This window comes from Marmota marmota, unplaced genomic scaffold (assembly GCF_001458135.2).
Source record: "Marmota marmota marmota unplaced genomic scaffold, marMar, whole genome shotgun sequence".
Lineage (NCBI taxonomy): Eukaryota > Metazoa > Chordata > Mammalia > Rodentia > Sciuridae > Marmota > Marmota marmota.
In genome coordinates, this window is record NW_026000082.1 from 31,582,768 (window position 1) to 31,606,619 (window position 23,852).

The 23,852-nt window shown below is 44.0% G+C and overlaps 3 protein-coding genes and 1 long non-coding RNA gene across 4 annotated transcripts in view; 3 read left to right on the forward strand and 1 right to left on the reverse strand.

Moving 5' to 3' along the window:
• Window positions 1-1,939: 1,939 nt before the first annotated feature.
• Window positions 1,940-9,845, forward strand: Fabp3 (fatty acid binding protein 3). The gene is made up of 4 exons (XM_015485357.2): window positions 1,940-2,094; window positions 6,443-6,615; window positions 8,301-8,402; window positions 9,562-9,845. Exons 1-4 carry the CDS (start codon window positions 2,022-2,024, stop codon window positions 9,613-9,615), a joined length of 402 nt encoding a protein of 133 aa, XP_015340843.1. The 5' UTR covers window positions 1,940-2,021; the 3' UTR covers window positions 9,616-9,845.
• A 665-nt stretch (window positions 9,846-10,510) lies between these two features.
• Window positions 10,511-23,852, reverse strand: part of Zcchc17 (zinc finger CCHC-type containing 17) — a 50,370-nt gene continuing 37,028 nt past the window's right edge. The window contains exons 6-8 of the mRNA XM_015485359.2: window positions 22,066-22,166; window positions 19,189-19,334; window positions 10,511-11,407 (exon numbers count right to left, since the gene is read on the reverse strand). Coding sequence (XP_015340845.1) covers window positions 11,246-11,407; window positions 19,189-19,334; window positions 22,066-22,166 — 409 coding nt within the window. The 3' untranslated portion in view covers window positions 10,511-11,245. The remainder of the gene's footprint in view (window positions 11,408-19,188; window positions 19,335-22,065; window positions 22,167-23,852) is intronic.
• LOC125620450 lies at window positions 11,404-14,996 on the forward strand. The gene is made up of 2 exons (XR_007352131.1): window positions 11,404-13,202; window positions 14,542-14,996. It is a non-coding gene; the product is annotated as an uncharacterized LOC125620450 (long non-coding RNA).
• Window positions 19,323-20,691, forward strand: LOC107142029 (chromatin accessibility complex protein 1-like). Its single transcript, XM_015485358.2, has one exon. The coding sequence runs from the start codon at window positions 19,909-19,911 to the stop codon at window positions 20,290-20,292; it is 384 nt and encodes a 127-aa protein (XP_015340844.1). The 5' UTR covers window positions 19,323-19,908; the 3' UTR covers window positions 20,293-20,691.

Consider the following 23,852-nt stretch of genomic DNA (forward strand, 5'->3'; position numbering starts at 1 on the left):
AGCTGTAGCAGTTTCTAGTCTTGTCTCAGGATAAAGAAGTAAGGAGTGGGGCTGCGTGGCTCAGTGGCGGAGTGCTTGCTTAGCATGTGTGAGGCACTGGGTTCAATTTTCAGAACCACATACAAATAAATAAAGGTCCATTGACAACTAAATATTAAAAAGAAGTAGTAGTAGAAGAAGAAAGGAGAAGCAAAGAAAGCTGCCTTGGGTGACCGAGCAGGGGAGGGGCAGGGTTCAGACTCTTAGGTATCCTGTATCATTCACCAAGAGAATAAAAACCATGTATCAGCCAGACACCATGGCTGTAATCCCAGCTGCTTGAGAGGTTGAGGCAGAAGGATCCAGAGTTCAAAGCTGGCCTCAGCAAAAGCAAGGCGCTAAGCAACTCAGTGAGACCCTGTCTCTAAATAAAANGGAAGAGAGGAGGATTAGCAAGTTCAAGGCCAGCCTCAGCAACTTAGACTCCATCTCAAAAAATAGAAAAATGGGTTGGGGAGGGAGCCTTCCCTGAGGCTCCAGGTCAGGATCAGGACAGGCCTCCTATCAATTCACCACACCTAGTTGAGTGTTCCCCAAGACTAATTACTTGAGCATGGGTCCTGGTTCCTGTTGTCTCTCTCCACAGCAGTTCCCAGCACAAAGCAAGTGTGTGTTTGTTTTATATTTGTATTTGTAGATGGACACAATACCTTTTTTTTTTTTTTTAGTTTTTTATGTGGTGCTGGGGATCAAACCAATGCCTCACATGTGCTAGGCAAGGGCTCTACCACTGAGCCACAGCCCCAGTCCAAAGCAAGTGTTTTAATAACTGCTGAATTAATGAATGGGTTCCTCTGAGATTCCATTGTTCATCCGCAAAAAGGGAATAACGTCTACTTCAAGGACTTTGTTTACAAAGTTCAACGTGACAATGTACTTAAAGAATGCAACAAACATCAATATAAGGAGGGTCTTTTCCATATAAAAAGTGCTTTGTAAACTGTAAAGTGCAGAAACAACCGCACAGTGGGCTCTTTAAGGGAGGTGCCCAGGAGAGTGTTGGCAGGCTGGTGCCAGGTCAGGGAGGGCTGCGGGTTTCAGGCAGGTGGGGGAGGTGTCTTTGGGCCGCGAAGAACTTCTCAATGGACAGAATTTCTGAAGGTGGGTGAAGGGAATGACCTGAGCGCAAGCTCAGAGGTCACTGGAGGGTGGGGAGGAGTTGGGTCGCCGGAGGAAAGACGCCGGCGAGCGACATTCCGTAGGGAGGGGCAAGCACGTGTCGGGTGGGCGCCCGGAAGGGTCACGCTTTCTCCGGGAGCAGGTGAGGACGCAGGGACAGCTCAATCACCGACGGTGCCCACGGTGACTCTCCGAGCCCCGCCCCTGGGCAGTGGGAGGCGGGTGCCAGGCTTGCCATCTGGGCTTCAGTTCGCTCCCCATTACAATGACCTTGTCCGTTGCCCCTCTGAGCTTCTGGCTCCTCACCTATAAAATAAAGACCAAGATGCCGGGGCCACCGGAGTCAACCAGCTTTCCCCAGCGGGGTCAACGGGCAAGAGCGAGTTTCCTTTGTCCTCTAGTCTCATCTCGGCCGCAGGGACAGGGGGACGGACGCGTCGATGGCGTGCGCTGTGGCTCTCGGGCCGGCGGGGCCCCAGCGCTTCCATCTCAGATTCCGAAGAGCGCCCTGAAGCCTGGGAAAGGAGCAGGTGTTGCCAGCGTGGGGATGGGACTCCGCGGCCGGGGCGGGGCTGACGCACGCGAGCCGGGACCAACGGCCGGTCCCCTCCCGCCTGGCCGTGGGGGAGGGGCGCCAGCCCCCAGCGAGCAAGCGCTGGCCNNNGGGGGAGGGGCGCCCAGCCCCCAAGCGAGCAAGCGCTGGCCCTGGGCTTCCTATTTCGGGAGCCGGGGGGCGTGGGCCACGGCTCATCATGTGATGCCAGGGCTATTTAAAGCGGCAGCTCGGTCGGCGAGCCGCAGTCCCGGAGTCTACAAGCCTTCCATCTGTGGCAGCTTGCTTCTCAGCCTAGCCCAGCTTCACCATGGTGGACGCCTTCGTGGGCACCTGGAAACTAGTGGACAGCAAGAATTTCGATGACTACATGAAGTCACTTGGTGAGCGAGCAGCCAGGCTCTGGATGCCGGCTGGGAAGGGGCTTGCCGCGCACCTAGCTCGGCACCGCGCTCTGTTGCTCTGGTTTCTTGTACGCCGGACGCATCCATTCCTCCTGGACAAGGTTGGATAGCGGGGCTCAGAGGTGGCAGCCTGGGCCAGGGCGTAGGGAGGCCTGTTGAGTTGGGGCTTTCATGGTCCGAACCTGCCAGGGGTCTACCCGGATAAGGAGGGGCAGGGAGGAGGCCGCTGTGTCCTTCGATGATGTCAGGCAGGGAGTCGCTTTCGAGGAAGAGGGGTATATGACCTGGAGTTGGGGGCAGGGTTTGGGTAAGAGCACTGATCAAAGGCCCAGGGTGAGCCTGGGGAGAAAGAACGGGAATGGGTGGCACAGAAACCGGAGGAGTCTGAATCTGGAAAGGGAATGGGACAGATAGTGTACCGTGGCCTAAAGAAGTAGGAAAGACCGAGGAAGAGATTGAATGAGAAAAATCAGTGAATAGGATATATGTAAGAGGTGAGACAGAGACAGAGACCCTGGCACAGTGAACCACAATCCCCAACCCTGCTCTGATGTATTAGGGAAAAGGACTGTCCCAGGAGGTACTTTCTCACCAATCTGGCATTGGCTTGCAGTGATATATAACCAAGTCTTAATCACCATCAGTGAGCCTGATGGTAGGGTGGGACAAGAGGCCTGTCTCTGCCACCTGTTCAGTTCAAGGGACAGTGTGAGAAAGTCTTTGGACTTCTGGGATGCAGCAGAGAGTTCTACCTGTTGAAGGGAGAGTCATTGGTCTAGGAGGGTATGGAGAACTGTGTGATTACAGAATGGGGAAGAATAGTTTCAAAGAATCCTACAGGTAAGGACCCTGGGAAAACTGAGGCCAAGATCAAGTAGAAATTTGTCCTATAAATTCCACAACTGAGTTGGTAAGAAAACCCAGGACTTACAGCTCTATAACCCACAGTTCTTCCCACTACCCTATAGACACTGGGAGTGAGAGGAACTGCTTATCCAAAGACTGACCTCAGCCCTTCCTTTGCTAGTTTGCTTAGATGGAGGTGATAACCTTTCTGTGAAATTCTGGGCTCTGATCTAGCCCACCAGGCTGGGACAGGGAAGCCTGGGATGATGTTCATGGTTGAGCTAGGTTCCATGCCTTGCTTCCAAGGAAGAAGGGCTGCTTGCAGCAGATAGGCAATGGTTGTATGTGGGGGTCCCTCTCAATCTTTGCTCCTAGTCCTCCCTTGGAGCAGGTACTAAAAGTGTGGCTCTTGAGGTCAGAGCTCTCAGTTGCACCTACTCTGTCCTGGGGACATGCCTAGTGACTCCAGGAAAGCAACTGTTGTTCAGAAGAGAAACACAAGGCCTCACACAGCTGTTGGGGAATCTGGATTGCCCAGGTTTAGTTCCTCTTCCCAAAGCAGACATTTGGGCCAAAGGCCTGGGTCCTTGAAACTGGGCTGCAACAAGCATATCACTCGTTTCCTTCAACTCGGCCAGAAGCCAGGTCTCCCTAAGGACCTGTCATCTTTGGGCAGGTTTTGTTTTTGGGTGCTAGAGATCAACTCTGGACCTGAAACATACTAAGCACGTGCTCTAGCACTGAGCTATGCTCTTAACTCATGACAGCTTCTCATGTTAGAGGGCTGAGATTCTATTTATCCTGCTTTTCTCAGATGAAAGCCTGAGGCCCACTGAAGAAGGGAAAGATATTAAAAAAAAAAAAAAAAAAAGAGTTGGAGTCTTGCACAGTTGGTCTCAAATTCCTGAACTGAAGTGATCCTCGCACTTCAGAGTTGGAGTCTGGGGCTAGTGTTGTAGCTCAGTGGAAGTGTGCTTGCCTAGCATGTGTGAGGCACTGGGTTCGATCCTCTGCACCACATATAAATAAAATAAAGGTACACTGACAAGTAAAATATTTTAAAGAAATCTAAAAAAAAAAAGTATTGTCCATCTACAACTGGAAACATTTTAAAGAAAGAAAGAAAGAAAACAAAACAACACCTCAGCTCTCAGGAGCTAGTTTTGGCTTCATTTCCTTTTCTTTTTTTGTGGTACTGGGGACTGAACCCAGGGGTGCTCTATCACTGAACTATGCCCTCAGCCATTTTTCTTTTTTTTTTTAAAGGTGGACACATCTTTATTTTATTTTTATGTGGTGCTGAGGATCGAACCTAGTGCCTCACACATGCCAGGCGAGTGTGCTACCACTTGAGCCACATCCCCAACCCATTTTTCTATTTTTTGAGATGGAGTCTAAGTTGCTGAGGCTGGCCTTGAACTTGCTAATCCTCCTCTCTTCCAAGTCAGTGGGATTACAGGCATGAGTCATCTTAGTTTCTTGTGTCTCAGTCCCACACTCTATGTCCCTGGATAGGTCCTGAGCAAACAGCTTCTGGTTGCAGTGACAAGGCCCACTTCTGCACTAGGGAGTATAACTGGCCTGACTCACTCTGATACCAGGAGGTAAGGCCAAGTCCTTCAGTGGCCAGGTAGGGTGGGCTGGCATCAGTAGAACTGCAGAGTCAGTCCCTGCCCCTTGTGCCCTAGACCAAGGGTTCTCAGGAGGCAAAAAGGCCCAGCTTAGTCCCACTGACCACAGGCACAACTGGTAGCCTTGGTGCATACGTTTGTGCTGGCAGAATGGCATAGTGGGAACAGTGAACAGTCTGGGAGTCTAGAGCAGTCACTTGCTCTTTGTTTGACTTTGGAGAAGACACCACACAGAGCCTCATTTGTAGACTGGGAACAATAAAACCTACCCTTAGGGCTGTTCCAAGCATTAAGTAAAACAACCTGTGTAGAACATGTACAAGGCACACTGCTTCCAGCAAGCACTATGTACTCAGGTACATTAGAAAACCAGACACCACTTCACTACCCTGGGTTGCCTCCGGCCTCACCTCTGCCTTGGGGGACAGCTCAGCACAGGCTGCTGGGGGCAGCTGGGCACAGCAGTCATGATCAAAGTTCAGTAGCAGAAGGACAGATTCCAGGAAAGCTACAACCTGAAGGGATGAAGGCTTAGCCTAAAAGTTCTGTGTTCTTTTGCTTGTAGGACACTCAGGACTTTGTCCAGCACCCAGGGAAGCCATGCATAGGCCAGGAGAGTCCCCATAGGACCTCAGGCTAGGAGTCAGGAGATGAGTTTTTCTTAACTCATTGTGGTTACCACTTTAGGCTTCTCCCAAGTCTCCTAGATTTGTACCTGATTCCTAAATCGGTTGTGTGGCCACATTTGGGGGATAAGAGTACTAATGCTTCTCAGGTTTCAGGGTAAAAATTTCCAAAGGTGGAAAATTCTTGTTCCCAGGGCTTTGGAAGCCAAAGTCCACTTCACCTGAGCTTGAGCTACTCAGGTGTCCTGGAGGGTCGCCTGGTGCTGTGTCTTGGGAGGTGGCATGGAGGAGCAGATAAGTAAGCTCTGTAGTGAAACATTTAAGGCTTCAACTTCAGGTTTGTGACCCTGAGCTTAAACTCCATCTGTGTTTACATCTTTAGAGATACAGTGTAACTGTTATCAACCCTGCAAGGGGGCAGGAAGGACTGAATGAGGTACAGCAGTACTTACCACATGGTGTACTTGGTACCTTATTTTTGGTACTGGTGATTGAACCTGGGGTATTCTAGTACTGAGCTACATCCCCAGCCCTAAGACAGGGTCTTGCTAAGTTGCTGAAGGTTTCACTAAATTACCTAGTCTGGTTTCGAACTTGTGATTGTCCTGCCTCAGCCTTCCAAGTAGTTAGGATTACAAGTGTGTCACCGGGCCTGGCTACCTGATACCTTATTCCAAACTCAGTTCTGTCACTGTCTTACTATGGCATGCCTGTTCCTTATATTGGGGTTAAATTTGTTTGCTTCATGGCTAAGAGGAAGACTGAATTTTTAAAAATAATAATGGGGGCTGGGGATGTGGCTCAAGCAGTAGCGCGCTCGCCTGTCATACGTGCGGCCTGGGTTCGATCCTCAGCACCACATACAAACAAAGATGTTGTGTCTGCCGAAAACTAAAAAATAAATATTAAAAAATTAAAAAAAATAAAAATTAAAAAAAATAATAATAATGGCAGACAGATACAGCAGCAACACCTGTAATCCCAGTGAGCTGGGAGGCTGAGGCAGGAGGATCCCAAGTTTGAGACCACCTTTAGCAATTTAGTGAGGACCTGTCCCCAAATAAAAAATAAAAAGGCTGCAGATATGGCTCAGTAGTCAAGTGCCTCTGGCATAGAAGGCCACACAAAGACTTAGGTTGATCCTGGTCTAAGAATCATTCTTTGAGCTTGTGCAGTGCCTCTCAGTGGCAGCTCATATTCTCATAATCTTCCCCTGGCCCTCAGGTGTGGGCTTTGCTACCAGGCAAGTGGCCAGCATGACCAAGCCCACTACAATCATCGAAAAGAATGGGGACACCATCATCTTAAAAACACAGAGCACCTTCAAGAACACGGAGATCAGTTTTCAGCTGGGGAAGGAGTTTGATGAGACTACAGCAGATGACAGGAAGGTCAAGGTGAGTCAGGGAAGGGGGCATGGGGAACAAGGGTACTGAGACCCTTGTCATTGCACCCCGAGGGGCAGGTTCTTATAGGCAACTTGCGTGACACAAGGTTTCATAAAGCCTGTTCAGTGCTGGATGGTCCTAGGTGCTAAATACATATTAGTTCTGTCCACTTGTTTTCTTTCCTCCCTTCTTGGGACTCAACTACCAGCTGCCTCTGGGAGTGGGCCAGAATGTTCTGACCTCAGTGCTCCTTCAGTTCCAGCTGGGTGACCTTGTGCAAGGTATGCCATAGCACTGGGTTTCTTTCCCCTTCCATAGATGGAGGAATTAAGTGGCCATGGCTGTGATCTGAAGTGCTCTGGGACTGATACACAGGATAAACCAGGGCCCTTCACTAGTAAGGTTGTCCAGGCCTCCACAGCTAAGCAGGCAGCTGGGAACGTGACTGAGACCTATCCAGATGTTCCCTCTTCTGCAACCTGTAACTCCCAGGCCTGGCCAGTGACCCTGAAAGTATTTCCAGTGTGGCCACCTGACAGGCATTTAGAATGGTGTTCTGAGGTGGCCACTCAGCTGTCATGGGTGTTGTAGTGTCTTCCCACAGTCTTAACTCCCTCTTTCAGGGGGTGGGTAGCAAGCATCTACCCCCCCGTCTCAGGTCTCTGTTACCCCATGATGGTTTTGTCTTAGCAGCTTGCCTCAGGATTCCTAGCTCTGGACCAGGCATGGGAGAGAAATAAGGGGCTCTGACTTCTAGGGCTCTACAGCAGTGTCCTCTTCACCAGTACCCTAAAACACAGCTTTTCAGCTGTTTTCTCTTTCTCACAGTTGCCTACAGGAAGAACAGGGTAGGGGCTGTTTTCTTTGCAAAGGGAGAGGAGTTAAAGCCCAGTGCAGGATTGCACAGCAGGCTGGCAGCGGAGCAGGGGATGTTGCCCTAAGAAAGAAGCTGACCTTGGAAGGTCATGGCCCCACCACATACCACATATCCCTACCTCCTTAAGCTTGCCATATTCTTGAGGAGCAAAAACCCCATTCAAACACAGGGATGTGAATGTGAGGGTCAAAAATAATCTGCTCTGAGTGGGCAAAAAACTCAGGAGGGATGAAAATGAGGAGTAAGGTGGGCTATAGACAGCACAGCAAGATAGAAGCAACCCAAACACATAAATATGACCTTCTCATCTCCTGCTGAATCTTGCTCAGCAAGGTTTCCAAGTCTGGACTATAGCCCCCAAATTCTTAGAGAAGAGAGACCTGGGAAAGTTGCCAAATGAGAACCAGCTGATGCAGGCTGGCAGCACCCAGAGGACTAAGTGGGCCTTTGAGCCAGGGCTGAGGAACACTCCAAGGACAACCAGTCCTAGGACCTTGTAGTTGCTGCCCTCTTGTCAGCTGAAAGGGATCACATGATGTGGACTGAGAAGAGAAGAGGGAAGCCTAATACTCCCCATCTAAGGGTATTTTAGGCACTGTGATGACCACAACGAGAAAGAGGTCCTCAGAACTCCTCCTCCTCAGCCAGTCTTTGTCAGGAATATGGACAGGTACATGTCTTCTGTATCTTGGAGGAAGCAAGGCTGTGGACATCACATAGCAAACAGGATAAGTGCTTTTCTTTCTCTTTCCCTTTCTTATCCTGTTCTTCAGTCCTGGCTCAGATCACTGCTCAGGCCTCTACCCTTTTTCCACAGTCCACTGTGACGCTGGATGGAGGAAAACTTGTCCACGTGCAGAAGTGGGACGGGCAAGAGACTACACTTGTGCGGGAGCTAAATGACGGGAAACTCATCTTGGTAAGATGGGCAAGTGTGGAGCCTTAGCTAACTGATTACTAACCTTAAAAAGCCAAGGTCATCCCCAGGAGCCATCAAAGCTGGGATAGGAGAGGCAGAAGAAAGGTCACAGCTTTGGACTCAAAAGGTCTGGGTTTAAATCTCAGTTTATAGGCTACATGACTTGGACAAGTCACCTTCTCCAAGTGCAACGATAAAGTGGGTATTAATAACACCTACCTTTTAGTGTTTCTGGGAAGTCTGAAAGAGACTGGGTACGCACAGCAGAAACCCTCATTGGGGAGGGAGGAAGATAGCAGATGCTCCATAGCCCAAGAGGAGATGGGAAGCAGGGCCAATTTGATTCCAGGCTCTCCAGGATAGACTCCCATTTCCTATCAAAGCATTTCCTTCCCTCTCCTCTCTAGTGTTATGCTGTCACATGCAGGGGCAGCCTGGTGACTGGTGGGGGCACTGATGGACAGCACAACCCTTTCTTCCCCATTCCAGTAAGACCTCCTCTTAGAGTTAGTTCTAGGTCTGGCCTCCTGCAAGTACCTGATTATTGCCTGGGTAGAAAGTAGCAAAAATGGCTGGCAGATCTGTTTAGACAAGCTTGGGGGCTTCACTTGGAGAATGTACCCTTGAAGGAACTCTTCCCCCAGATTCCGGGCACAGATAGCAGCCACTGGGATCTCTACCTTCTAACTCTGCAGGGCCTCAGGTTCTTACCTCAGCATCTTCACTGCAGACCTTCCTGGGGAGCATAACTTGCTACCTTCGTTCTTGCACTCAACATGGGGTCATTCTTGAATTCAGAGTTAGGAATGAAGTTCCTAGTTTTGGGAATAGCACATACAGGACCAAATACTCACTGGCTGTTCAGACTATTGTGAGGCCATGGGCTTGCCTCTATGACACCAGACTGGTGGGGATCTGGCCCTGGCCCTGCCCCAACTTAGGGAACTTAGGGGAAGAATGGAGAGTTGGTAGCTTAGCACAGCCATTCCTCAAGTATCTCTGGTCATTTTTATTCACCTATTTATCTACTATGTGCCAGGCACCATCTTACCCATAAGGATGAAGGAAGCTGAATGATGTAAGAAAAAGAGAAACAAATTGTATCTTCTTTTAAGAAGATAGAGGTCTTCTCCTGTCTGACTCTCATCTTTCTTTCCAGACACTCACCCATGGCAGTGTAGTGTGCACTCGCACTTACGAGAAAGAGGCATGACTCACCAGCACTGTCACTGACTGTTCCTCTGTCAACTGGCCACCCCTGGACTCAACACCACATTGCCTCATTCTTTTCCTCTGGCATTTTGTATAAACCTACTTTGGAGAATTCTTCTGGGATCAGGTGACATCAGCCTGGATCCCCAGTTTCCATTGTGTATGTATGTGTTTCTTTTTTTTAAACTGTATCCAATATGCTCTGAAGTCAATAAAGCAGAGCAGAGGCCATGCAGTTGCCTCTGGTGATGTGGTTCTGGGAGTCTAAGTTTCCCCAGGTGTCAATGGGCAGAAATAACTGCTTTAAGGTCACTTGAAACACTGGATGAGAAGCTAAAATGGACAATGTCAGGGACATTCAATGATGATAGCTGCACCTACATCTTGCCTTGACATTGCTCCTCCCTGGGTCAAATCACCTATTCCAGTCATTGGAGCGTTGACCACTGAACTGTCACACCTGGCCCATACTGCACTGAGTACTTTCTTTTGCCTGGCTTTTTGTGGGATGCTGTGGTTTCTCCCTTCCCAGAGTACAAGATCACAGGATCCAGGCTTGGGCTACTGTGGGAGAAGATGACCAATGGCCAAGATGACTGCCTAAGTTCTCATTATGCACCAGGCTAGTACTCAAGGTTATAAATTCTTACTGGTTCTCTAATCAACTCTGGGAAAATAGATCATCTGATCATTACAGAAGGGTTTATAAGTGATCATCTAAGAAAGCTGTGGCCTGCTAGTACCTCTAGCTTTGTACCAGCCCTTGGCTAGGCTTCTCTCCAAGGTCTAAGGGAACATATTAAATGTTTTTCTATCAACTAATGCAGATTCAGTTGACTTTAAATCTGTTACGTTAACCAAGAAGAAGGATTATAAGAATAAGAACTTTGAGCAGGTTTCAAACCAAACACATTTCCATTTAGTGCCAGGAATTTAAGCAGAGACCTGAAGTGGAACTAGCCAAATCATACAGTAATAAATAGAAAGTAGAGCAATCACCTTGGCTTCATATGTCTGGTTCAGTGGTCTGTTGGAATGTCATATACAAGATAAGTCAAACTGCAAATGACTGTTTTATGGCTGTGGTCACTGGCTGTCACTTCTAGCCTAGTAGAACCATACTAGGGAATGGAAAAAGTGAGCACCACTTCTTACCACGTTCTCCCTCTTGCTGCCAGTTTCCCACTGCTTCCCCGTAGGCAGCATAAACTAACCCATCACCCAGTTCAAGACAGACAACAGGAAGGCACCAGTCACTGTTCAGATACAGCCAGGCTCTCACCTCCACAGCAGTACTTGTGGCTTTAGCCTTGACTCCTATAAAGGAATCCAGCTCTGGCAGTGGTAGCTGAGGAGGATAAACAGACCTCCTGATGAATGAAAAAAAAATAGGGTGAATGAATGGGTGGGCCTCAGGGGTCAACTGCTAAGGGATCAGAAGCAGTAAGGAAAGAACTCATTCAGGCAGCTGCTTCTGACCTGTAACTCCCAAACCTGCTTGCTGCATTCCCATAGATGTCAACGGGGTGGGAGGCAATATTCTCACTATTGAGTCTTTTCAGGAGCCAGAGTTCAAGGCACAAAACTCCTGGTTCCTTATTCTCTCAACCACCCCGTCCTCTTTTCTATTCTCATTCCTTGTGCTTCTTCTTATGCTTCTTCTTCTTTTTCTTCTTCTTGGCCGCCTTGCTGTCTTTTGATGTGTGCTTTGCTCTCTTGCCTGTATCACTCTCAGAGTCTGAGCTGTCGGAGTCAGATGACTTCTTGTCTCTGTGTTTCTTTTTCTTCTTTTCCTAAAAAGAAAAATTTTAAATTCAATATTGTACGTGTATATTTGCTTTAAAAAAAAATCACAGCTGGTAATGAAGGAAGCTATTTAATAAGTTAGAAGACAATAAATAAAAGCAATTAAGTAAAAAAATAGCCAAAACAAGTGAAAGAACCAAGACAATACAATATCTATTATAAATTCCAGTATATATAAAACATACATAAATATGTGTACTATACACATGTGCATATAGTATATAGTGTACATATATCTATACAGAGTTGTGTTTATTTTTAGTTTTTTTTTATATTTTTGTGGTACTGGGGATTGAACCCAGGATCAATCTATGGCGAGGCTATATCCCCAGTCCTTTTTATTTTGAGACAGGCTCTCACTAAATTGCCTAGGCTGGTCTCAAACTTGTGCTCCTCCTGCCTCAGCCTCCTGAGTAGCTGGGATTGCAGGCATGTGCCACTATGTTGCACTACGTGTGCACATTTATACATCATACATATATCCAGTATACACAGAAAACACTGGAAAAGGCCCCACAACTGGTAACACTGGTTATTTCAGGAATGAACTCAAGTGGGGGGAGGACGGATTTCCTTTATTTTTTGGTTAAAAAAAAAACATCTATCACTTCCTTTTCTTTCTTTCAGTACTGGGAATTTAACCCTGGGCCTCATGCATGGTAGGCACATGCTCCACCACTGAGCTATTTCCCCAGCCTTTTTATTTTGGGTCTTGATAAAGTGCCCAGGCTGTCCTCTAACTTGCAATCCTGCAGCCTCAGCCTCCTAATGGGATAATGACATGTACCACCATGCCTGGCTCTATTACTTCCATTTTTAAAAAAGTAGAGGATATTAAAACTGAAAGAGATCTCTAGAGATTACCTAGTCTATCTAGAGACAGTGATTCACCTAATATCACAAAATAAAAGATTTATTAAGAGTTGTCTCCCAGTCTGTTTTCTGTTAGACTCTGTTGCCAAGAAAAAAAAAAAAAAAATCCCTGCCATCAAGGAGCTTCTGCCTGCTCTCATTCCTTGAATATCTATCATGTTTAACTTTCACAACAACCTTGCAAGAGTATACTGATAAAGAACTGTCCCTAAACTAGACCCCCCACCCCACCCCCCTTCCCCCGTACACACCATGCTGCCAAGAGTAACCAGTACAAATCCACACCAGAGATGGAAAGCAGGCTCCTAGGCTTCTATAGGGAAGTTGAAGCAATTTAAGCATTACCTATGTCTTTTCCTTTAGTAAATTTTTTTTTTTTTTTTTAGTACTGGAGATTGAACCCAGGGACACTTTACCATTGAGCTACATCCCCAAATCTTTTTTTATATTTTATTATCCCCATCTGCCCCCACAACCCCCTTTTTGTACCAGGGATTGAACCCAGGGGCACTTAACCACTGAGCTACATCCCCAATCTTTTTTTATTTAGAGACAGGGTCTCACTGATTTGCTTAGGGCCTCACTAAGTTGCTAAGGCTGGCTTTGAACTTTCGATTCTCCTGCCTCAGCCTTCAAAGTGAGTACTGGGATTACAGGCAAGCTCTACTGCACCCAGCACCTTATTAAGGTTTCTAAAAGTGGAAGAGACCATGGGAGGAAAAAAGGGAGAATACAGAAAAGGGTGAAGCCACTGCTCCTCTTGCAGGCTTCCAAACAACGTCCTGAGAGAAGCTGGCTGTGAGATCACAGTGAACTAGGTGTTCAACCTAGACCCAAGAAGTTAGTATTCTGTAACCTTGGCCAGTCATCTCACCTCACTGAGGCCCAGCCTCTGCAAATGGAAAACAGGTAAGAACAGAACTTATGTCACATGGATGTGGTGATTTAATGAGACAGTTATCTATGGCTTTGAGAAGTTGGAAACCACTTGTCCCAGATCACAAAGGCAGGAATGGGATATGCATATGGATGATGTGAATGAAAATCTCCTGAGTTATCCTACGTGTAGCACAAGGACCCTCTTCCTATAGAATTATGGGAGGCATCATGGTATGATGAATGATTTTAAAGTAAGAATTAAATTCAAATTTTAGCTCTGCCACTTACTATGTCACTTGAATTGAATCTCAGTTTTCAGTGAATTAGAAATAATAAGTATCTTAAATAAGAATTAAATAAACTCTAACTATAGTGCCTGTGCCTGATTCGTTATGCCTAGGTAACCAGCAGTGTGTTTTCAGTGCTAAGGATCAAGCACATGGCCTTTGCACATGCTACACAAGTGCTTTACCACCAAGCTATAGAATTATTTTTCTCTTATTTCAGAGAACTACCAGAATGTTCTTATAGTCTGACCAAGTGATTATAGCAGATGAATCAAGTTGTAAAAAGAGGTTAAATCAAAACTCTTTCTTGGTAACTCCAATGGAGTAGTGAGTACTTACAAAGCTCCCTGGACCCACTATAACAAGCATGGCTGGGAAGAGCTGAGATTTAGCCATCTGATGGTTTGGCTTATGGTGCTGCACCTTCCTGGATGGCAAGACCACACGAGTCCATCATAGGATAGTATGGGCTTGGGAGTCTCACGAGTGTCTGCTCCTTATGTAGGGTAGGGTCCTGGGCAAGTAAGTAAGTAAATACAGTCTGGCACCAATTCCCTCTAAGCCTGGCCCAGTCTGGGTAAGGAAATAATAATACTGTCTTGTTAAAAAGCACTACCAGCTTCAAGTTTTTTGTTTTTGTTTGCTTTTTCCCTCTTATGGTTCTGGGGATTGAACCCAGAGGCACTCTACCATTGAGGTACATCCTCAGCCATTTTTATTTTTTATTTTGAAATTGGGCCTTGCTAAGTTGCTGAAGCTGGCCTCAAACTTGCAGTCCTCCTGCTCTGGCCTTCTAAGTCACTGGGATTATAGGTGTGCACCACTGCATACAGCTTGTTTCAAAGTTTTTAGTTTCTAATCATCATCATCATCATCATCTGCCGGGGTCAAAATAAATGGTTTTTTTTTTGAGATGGTGTCTCAATATGTTACCCAGGCTGGACTTTATAACTGGCAATTCTCCTGCCTCAGCCTCACAAGTAGCTAGAATTTTAAGTGCATGCCACTATCTTCAGATAAAACTCATGAATTATTATTATTATTTTTTTTAAAACTCATGAATTATTATTCTCATTTTACAGATGGAAAAACTGCAACTCAGAGAAGTAAAATGAGTTCACCAAGGCTAAAGCAACAAGAACATTGTCTTTTCTAACAGAGTTCGACAGTATTTCTACTTTACTCTCAAGGACACCAGTTGAGAAGGGAAGAATCACTAGAGAACCCTGGCAAGCTGGAACACAGGCTCTAGCTAGTGAAGACTGGGGAGATGGTCTTCTCCTAGACCTCAATCTCAATGCCAAAATGCTTTTGCAGCCTGAACAAGACAACCAAGGCTCCAGCAACTGGTGTCTTTTTCACTAGTCATCCCTAAGCAAGAGAAGAACAAAAGAACAGTTACTTCAGAAGCTGGAGTTCAGCAGGAAAGTTGAGAGTTTGGTGGGGGAAGACCTAGAGGGCTAAAAGCTGCTTCTGGTCCTGGACTGCATTCAAGTACAAAGGGGAACAGAGAATAAAGAGTAAGCTGAGCATGGTCTTACAGGTCTGTAATTCCAGTTATTTGGATGGCTGAGGTAGAAAGATGGCAAATTTGAAGCCAAAATGGGAAATTTAGTAAGACCCTGTCTAAAAAAAAAAAAAAAAAAAGATAAAGGGCGTGTGAGTCCACAGCTGTCAAGTAGGAAGCACTGGAAAGAAGCCACTGCTCAAACATCTCTGAGATTCTCTCGATGTAAAAACCACATACTGGTTACCAGAGCATTTCCTCTATAGTCTTGAAACAGGAGAGCAACAGCCCAGTGTGAGAGAAAAACAAAAGCAAAGGGCTGGGGATGTGGCTCAACCGGTAGCGCGCTCGCCTGGCATGTGTGGGGCGCTGGGTTCAATCCTCAACACCACATAAAAATAAAATAAAAAATAAAGATATTGTGTCCATCTAAAAACTAAAAAATAAAATAATAAAATAAAATAAATAAAAGCAAAGACTGAGAAAGGGGAATAACAGCAGTAAGCATTTATACAGTATATAATTTTCTAGATGCTGGGTTGGGTACTTTGCACATATATCTCATTTAAACCTTCATCAACAAATTTACCAGGTGGGCATAATTATCAGGAAAAGAAATTGTAACCTCAATAAGGATGACTGAGATGAAGCAACTGGCATAGGTGGTAGCACCTGGACATGACTCAGGCTGAGTCCCAAAGCAGATGTTTTTAGTCCTGTCTGTGTTAAAGGCAGCACCTAACAGCTGGAGGTGAAAGACTTGTATACTGAAAACTACAAAATGTTACTGAAAGACATTAAAGACACAAGGGTGAGGGGTGTAATTCAGTGGTAAAGCATGTGCTTAACGTGCAAGACCCTGTATTTGATCCCCAGCACCATAATGAAATAAATAAGAAAATAATTAATTTAAAGGCCCAAATGGAAGACTTGATATGGTTAAGATGTTTATTCAGGGGATACATATGTAGCTCAGTGAAAGAGCTCTTACCAAGCATGCACAAGGCCCTGGGTTCAATCCTCAGTATGGAGGAGGGGAGAAGGGATGTCCATATGTTCCTCCTACCCAAAATGATCTACAGATCACTAGCTGTTTGACACTTCACACACTGCAACCCCTATCAAAATCTCAATGATTTCTGTGTGTATATGAGTGTGAAATAGAAAAAATTCATACAGATCACAAAGGACCCTGTATAGTCAAAATGATCTTGAAAATGAGGAACAAAGTTGGAAGATTCACATTTCCTTACTATATAAAGCTAAAGTAATTAAAACATTGGGTACTGGCATAAGAATAGGCACAGAGACTCACAGAATAGAAATAAGACCCCCCCCCCAAAAAAAAAAAAGAAATAAGACACCAGAAAAATCCTCATATATATGGTCAAATGATTTTTGATGAGGGAGCCAAGATCATTCAATGGGAAAAGGGTAGTCTTTTTAATAGATGGTCTTAAGAAAACTGGATATCTACATGCAAAAAAACTTTTGGACCAGTTGGGCACAGTGGCATGTGCAACTAGCAACTCAGGAGGCTGAGGCAGGAGGATTGTATGTTCCAGGTTAGACTCACAATTTAGCAAGACCCTTAGCAACTCAGCAAAACCCTGTCTCAAAATAATTTAAAGGAATGGGTATGTGGATCAGTGGTAAAGCATCCCTAGAATGAATCCTCAATACCAAAAGAAAAAAATCATTTTTTGTACTCTTCTTTTAAATCAATATGAAAATTAACTCAGAATAAATCAAAATCCTAAATATATTACTCTCTGAAGAAAAATAGGGGAAATGTTTCATGACATGACCTGGCAATGGTTTTTTGAGTATGACACCAAAAACAAAGGCAATGAAACAAAAAAAAAAGGTCTCTTGCACTTCATCAAATTATAATTATTTGTGCAAGGAATGCTATTGTGAATATATTTTACAGTACTAAATTATGTATTTAAAAATAGTTAAGATGGGGGCTGGGAGTATAGCTCAGTGGTAAGTATTCACCCAGCATGTGTGAGGCCCTGGTTTTGATTCCTAGGACTACCAAAAAAAAGTTAAGATGGTAAATTTTTGCATAGTCTGAATGCAAAATATGTAAGGAGATAAAATATAAAGTAGTAGTGGAAGTAGGAGGGAGAAACAGAATTTTGAGAGGCAATTTAAAATGTGCCCCTGGCAGGACTTGGTGACTGACTAGATGTAGGATAAAAATGAGAAGAGGAGGTTTCTTTCTTGGGAAACTGGAAAGGTATTGCTGCCATTAAAACAAGAAATATCATATTGAAGGATAGAAAAGGTTTTGGTGGGGGCAGTGGGGAGGAGGTAAAGAAGAGATTAAGGTAGTCATGATAGCATTAATTAGAAAATACTTGTTAGTGCTGAGTGAGGTGGGACACACCTGTAATCCCAATGGGTCAGAAGGCTAAGGCAGGAGGATCTGAGTTCAAAGCCAGCCTCAGCAAAAACGAGACACTAAGCAAATCAGTGAAACCCTGTCTCTAAATAAAATATAAAATAGGGCTGGGAATGTGGTTCAGTGGTCGAGTGCCCTGAGTTCAATCCCAGGTACCCAAAACCAAAAACCAAACAAACAAACAAACAAAAAAAAAAAACAATAAGAAATGAAGATAGTATACCAGGGCATGGTGGCACCTGACTATAATCCCAGCGGCTTCGGAGGCTGAGGCAGGAGGATCACAAGTTCAAAGCCAGCCTCAGCAATAGTGGGTGCTAAGCAATTCAGTGAGACCCTGTCTCTAAATAAAATACAAAATAGGGCTGGGGATGTGGCTCAGTGTTCGAGTGCCCCTGAGTTCAATCCCTAGTACCCCCCACCCCCTCAAAAATAAAGATAATACTTAATTTGTAGATAATGCCCACCGAGTGCAAGGATTTCACCATGGTCGTTGTATTACTAGAGTCTGCAATGCCTGGCACAAAATTATCATTCAATAAAAGTGCCAAAGATCTAGAAACTAAATAATTGGTCACAGAAAAATCCTACATGAGCACTGTGGACCACCATGTGGTGGGACATGCCTATAACTGCAGTGACCCAAGAGGCTGAGGCAGGATGATCCAAAGTTCTGGGCCAGCCTCAGCAACTTAGTGAGGCCCTGTCTCAAAATAAAACATAAAAAGATTGGGGATGGCTGGGTGCAGTGGTGCAAGCCTGTAATTCCAGTGGCTCAGGAGGTTGAGGCCTTAAGCAACTTAGCAAGACCCTGTCTCAAAATAAAAAATAAAAAGGGCTAGGGATGTGGCTCAGTAGTTAAACACCCCTAGGTTCAATCTCTGGTATCACAGGGGGAAAAAAAGGATTGGGGATGTAGCTTAATTGTAAAGTGCCCCTGGGTTCAATTCCCAGTACTGAAAGGAAAATCATAGTATACCATTTTCTGATCAAACTATAGCAGAGTTTGTTTCCTTTCTGTGAAGTATGCTATTGATGCATGGTTTCTTTCTGAACTACAATACAGTCTGTTTTATAAATTGGTCTCTGCTCTAAGTAGTAGACAAAGAGACAGAACTTGGTGAAGACAGATAATGTTTTACACTACTGGGGACATATAGGTACTTTCTAGAAGGCAATTTTTAAAATGTATAAAGTCTTAACTCAGTAATCTTACTTCAGAATCTATGCTTAGAAAATAGTATGAGATGTAGACAAAAATTTAGATTGTAAGTAATAAAAAATATTCAGTAATCACAAAGCAAATTAATAATCATATAGCCATGAGGTAGAATACTGTGTTGCTCTTACATCAAGTTTTTGAAGAACAATTAAAACTAGAAAGTAAGGGCTGGGGTTGTGGCTCAGTGGCAGAGCACTTGCCTATCATGTGCAAGGCGCTGGGTTCGATCCTCAGCACCACATAAAAATAAATAAAATAATGGCATGTGTCCAACAACAACTAAAAATAAATACATACATACATAAAAACTTGAGAATAAGATGAAAAAATTGGAGTATAAACTATACCTAGTTTGACCATAATTCTGTTTCCATGTATAAACGCACCTATGTACATACATATATGCATGTATATACTTATTATGACCTAAAAAAGATTAGAAAATACTAAAAAATGTCTTTCTGAGTAGAAAGATTACTGGAGATCCTCGATTTTCTTTGTTTTTCAGTATTTCTAAAATTTCTGCAAAAAGTACAATTTCATTTTAAAACTTGAAAAAGTATGATAAATACAAGCAAGAAAGCACTCACCTTCTTTCTTTTCCGGGAAGAATTCCTCATGGAATCAGGTTTCTCAAATTCTGCTGACTTTGTCTCTTCTTTCTCCTCTTCCTCATCAGGTATCAGAGAATATTTGGTCCCACCTGGTTGCATGAAGCAATCTTTTGCAAAGTGACCTGAAGAAGAAAAGTAGAAAAGGTAGAGAGGGAGAAAGAGTCTCTCCTCTAAGCAGGTGGATCTTCCCCAGAGGGTCTTGATAGGAACTCAGTGGTTCAGGAGATATTATTGAGTCAGTTCAGAGAAAATTTTCTGTCACCTCAAGATGGCTTTGTTCAATCAACCACAGCCAAATAAGCAGTCGACCTTAAGAGCCACAGGAAACACTGGTGCTGCTTTGGAAATGGCAGAGTATATGAGGATGCAGGCTTGGGCTGCCCTCCATTGGGCTTATTCATTTTTAAAGATCAGTTTGGGAAGTTATTCCTGACAATAAAAGGCTGCTCCAGAGAGCAGGATGCTGATCAGAGGGAGCTGAGTGGCAGGCCAAGCCTTAAAGGAAGAAAGCTGGCAGGAAGTGGGCACTCACATCCAAGCTAATACACAGAGAGGCAGGCACAGTCACCTAGAGGCACTCAACATTCACAGATTGTCAGGCCTGGCAAGGGCCTTAGACATCATCAAATCCAACATCCTGAATTTGCAGACTGGGAGAGCCTACAGTTAAGAAGTAGCTCAAGGGGCAGCGGAAAGATGGCGGACGTGGCCGTGGGCAAGGACAAGTGTGGGGAGCAGCGGCTCATGTCGCTGCCCCTGTCTCGCATCCGGGTCATCATGAAGAGCTCCCCCGAGGTGTCCAGCATCAACCAGGAAGCACTGGTGCTCACGGCCAAAGCCACGGAGCTCTTTGTTCAGTACTTAGCCACCTATTCCTACAGACATGAGAGTGGAAAAGAAAAGAAAGCACTGACTTATAATGACTTAGCGAATACTGCAGAGGAATCAGACACTTTTCAGTTTCTTGCAGATATATTACCAAAGAAGATTTTAGCTAGTAAGTACCTGAAAATGCTTAAAGAGAAGGAGGAGGAGGATGAGGACGATGAAGGAAGTGACGATGATGAAGTGGAGTCCTAGACCAAGGAAGAAGGCTTCTAGAAATCACCTGGCCAGGACCCTCCTTAGTGACCCTCTTGCTCTGAAGCAATCATATCACCATGTGGCTTTGGTCTCCCTTTCCAGAAACTTCCAGTACAGCATATTCCTTCATGACTAATGCATCTACACCATGAAGAACTGAAGGGAAAATAGTGCAACTGCGGTCTGACAGGCCACCCTGCAGCTGAAACCACTGTCCTTTCCTTTGAACTTGCAGACAGATTCTGACGAGCTTCTGGATAAGCTATGGATTTATGATTTATATTCTGAAATTCTTATAAGAACTGGATTTAGTTTCAGCTAAATATGTAGTTTATAGTCATATGCTTCCTTTCAGTTATGTATTTTTATAAAATTTGACTATTTGTTCAAATTTTATTTTTTTATTGTAAAGAAATATACTTTTTCTTTTCTATTAAAAAAAAAAAAAAAAGAAGTAGCTCAAGGTCACACAGATAGCCGCAGAGCTAAAACTTCTTACAGGTCCCATGCCTCTCTGCCCTGTGCTCTTTTTGCTGCACCCAAACCAACAACCTTTGGCCTGATCTTTGCTGACTGGGACAAATTCTACCTCTCTGTATTCTTTTCTGCTTTAACGTGATGCCTGGTGTATACAAGTTGAAGGTAGGAGATTCTACTCTTCCTGAGCCTTCGGTGCTGTTGAGGGACTGTTAACAGATGCTGTGTCCTACACAGATAGTTTTGTTAAACTTCTGGTGGATCCTGTTTCAGGGCCACAGAGGAACTTCATGAGATAATTAAAAAGTTATGTTGGGGCTGGGATTGTGGCTCCGTGGTAGAGCATGCATCTTGCACGTGTGAGGCCCTAAGTTCGGTCCTCAGAACCACATAAAAATAAATAAAGGTATCGTGTCCATCTACAACGAAAAAAAAAAACTATGTACACAAGCACTGCTAGGTCCAGAAACTTGATGGTGCCTGGAAAAGGAATATAGTACAGAGTTTTCCAAATATTTGGAATGTCTCCATAATTCCCCTGAGGAGGTATTCTTTCTCTCAATTTTACTTTTCCCTTCTTCCCTCTATGCTAATAATAAATAGGGGCTTAAACCCCACTACTTCAACAAGGGCACAAATCTGCTACTAGTTGTAGAAAGATAAACAAAGAAGGCAGGCTAGATGGAGGGCTAGGGAGAAGAGGTGACAAATTGAGGTCACTCTGAAAATGAGAAGCTGGCAGGCCTTCTCATTATAGCTCCAACAAGGGAAGTCAGGCTGAAAGAGCTTTTTAATATTTGAGTAAGACTAGAAGAAACCTGAGGAAATAGAGCTAAAAGGAAGTGACTATCCTATATTCTTTATTACTAAAAGATATTGTATTCAGAACTTTTTAGTTAAAGAAATAAAGATGAAAGAGTTTAACTTGGATTCTAAAGGAATGTATTTCCAAATCACTTAATTTTTGCAGAACAATAATTGTTCTTGGAGATTAAATTTTAAAGTATAAACCGTAATCAAACACTCTTGCCCCTCTTGGCATAGTAAAAAGGAACCTTGCCCAGTCAGGTAGGAACATCAGCTGTGGAGTGGTGGGTACAAAATGAGAGTTTCTCAGAGGGCCAGCATTCAGAAAGGTAAACAGAAAAAGCATCAAGCCACACACTCAGATGTAAATCTGGCAGGAATAAAAGCATGCACAGTTGGCTAAAACAGGGTAAATTAAACAACCACTGGGCTATGGTCTTCATCCACAAGGAGAGAAATATAGAAATGGCAGAGGCTTCACCTTACCTTTACAGCCACACTTCTTGCAGGTAGTGTTCAGGACTGCCTCAAGAGTGATCTTCTGCCCAGTGTAATCCTGGAAGGACCGCCTCCGCCTCTCTTCTTGCCTATAATGAAAAAGATACTGATGGTTGGCCTCCTTAAAAGATGCATCAGAGAAACTTCAAGGTTAGGCTGAATGTTGGTTTTTTATTTTGTTTTTGGCAAAAGAAGGAAGAAAGAACATGCATTGGGCAGAACAAGACAGGTGGTGAAAGCAATGAGGTGAAATAGCTGATTTTTTTTTCATTCAGGACAAGACTTTGAATTAACAATTATGAATGAGTCTAGGCGTCATCTCGTTAATGCACAGAGAATGAAAATATAAAAATTACTCACCATGTTAACCATTCTATAACACTTACCAGGTCACTATTGGATTTAAAAGACCATCTAGGCTTTCTAGAAAATCAAGTCCAAATTTCTTCTCTTGGCATTCAAGGTCTTTCACAGTCTGCCTCTAACTACTTTCCCAGCCTCATTTTTACTTATACAATAAGTTCTGGCCAGATGTGACTATTTCACTGCTTTTGCCCAGGCAGTTCCATTCTGAAATGCTCCCACTCACCATCTGAGTACACCTAAACATTCCGAGGCTACTATCTATCAAGTCTTCTTCCCTCAGGCCCTCAGCTAGAATTAATTTTTTTTTTTTTTTTTTTTGTGGTGTGGGGATCAAGATCAAACTCAGGCCTTTGTGCATGCAAGGCAAACACTCTACCAATTGAACTATATCCTCAGCCCTAGAATTAATCTTTGTTAATTTTTTCCCACAGCACTTTTTAAAACTTCTGATCAAAGTATAATATGCATATAGAAAAGCATTTGTACTAAGAATACACCTTACTTCATTTTCACAATATGAACATATTCATATAACTAGTACTCCGTAAAAAAACAATTTAACCAGCACCTCATGGTCACTTCTTGTCACCATGCCTCCCCTGCATAACCACTCGTCTGGTTTTTGGGGGGGAGAGGAATGGCAATCAAATCCATCCATCATGGCCTGAAATCAACTCTTCCTCTTCCAGCTAATTCCTTTCTGCAAACCACTCCATGCTGCCTAAGTTTGTTGAATAAATGTGGAAATGAATGTACTAACTAAACAAATACTACACATCAAGCACTATGTGAGGTAAAAAGGACAAAACATGGCCCCTGTTTTCATAGGTTATACACATTCTTTCAAAAAGGAAAGGTGTGAGGCTGTGGTTATGGCTCAGCAGTAGAACACTCGCCTAGCACAGGCGAGGCCCTGGGTTCGATCCCCAACACCACATATAAAGAAAGAAAGAAAGAAAGAAAGATATTGTGTCCAACTACAACTAAAAAATAAATATTAAAAAAGAAAAATCTCAGATATTAGAGGAAAAACGAGGCATTTAAAACAATAACTACAAGTAACTATCTATATTAAGTGTTTACTATGGACTAGACACTAAAATAGTTTCTGACCAATAAGATTTTACTTATATAATTTCATCATTTCTGAGATATGTCATTACTTTCATTTTATACTGAAAAAGCAGAGTATAGACTCAGTAATGTGCTCAAGGTCATATGCTAGGTTGGAACAGAACTAGTTGGAACAGAACTAGGTTCTTTTTCATTCAAATCTAACTTTAAAACCTAGAATCCTTCTCTTATGCTGTGCTTCTTTTCTGGATGCACTTACAGATACATTTTTATAACAAAAGCTATTGTTTCAGAAACTTGGTTAGTACTAGAAATAGCCCCCACACAGATACCTA

Bases quoted from the DNA above. Each gene is read 5' to 3' on its own strand.
- Fabp3 (XM_015485357.2), top strand. From the start codon at position 2,022: ATGGTGGACGCCTTCGTGGGCACCTGGAAACTAGTGGACAGCAAGAAT. The intron at 2,095-6,442 runs GTGAGCGAGCAG...CCTGGCCCTCAG, and splicing joins TGACTACATGAAGTCACTTG to GTGTGGGCTTTGCTACCAGG. The intron at 6,616-8,300 runs GTGAGTCAGGGA...CTTTTTCCACAG, and splicing joins CAGATGACAGGAAGGTCAAG to TCCACTGTGACGCTGGATGG.
- LOC107142029 (XM_015485358.2), top strand. From the start codon at position 19,909: ATGGCGGACGTGGCCGTGGGCAAGGACAAGTGTGGGGAGCAGCGGCTC.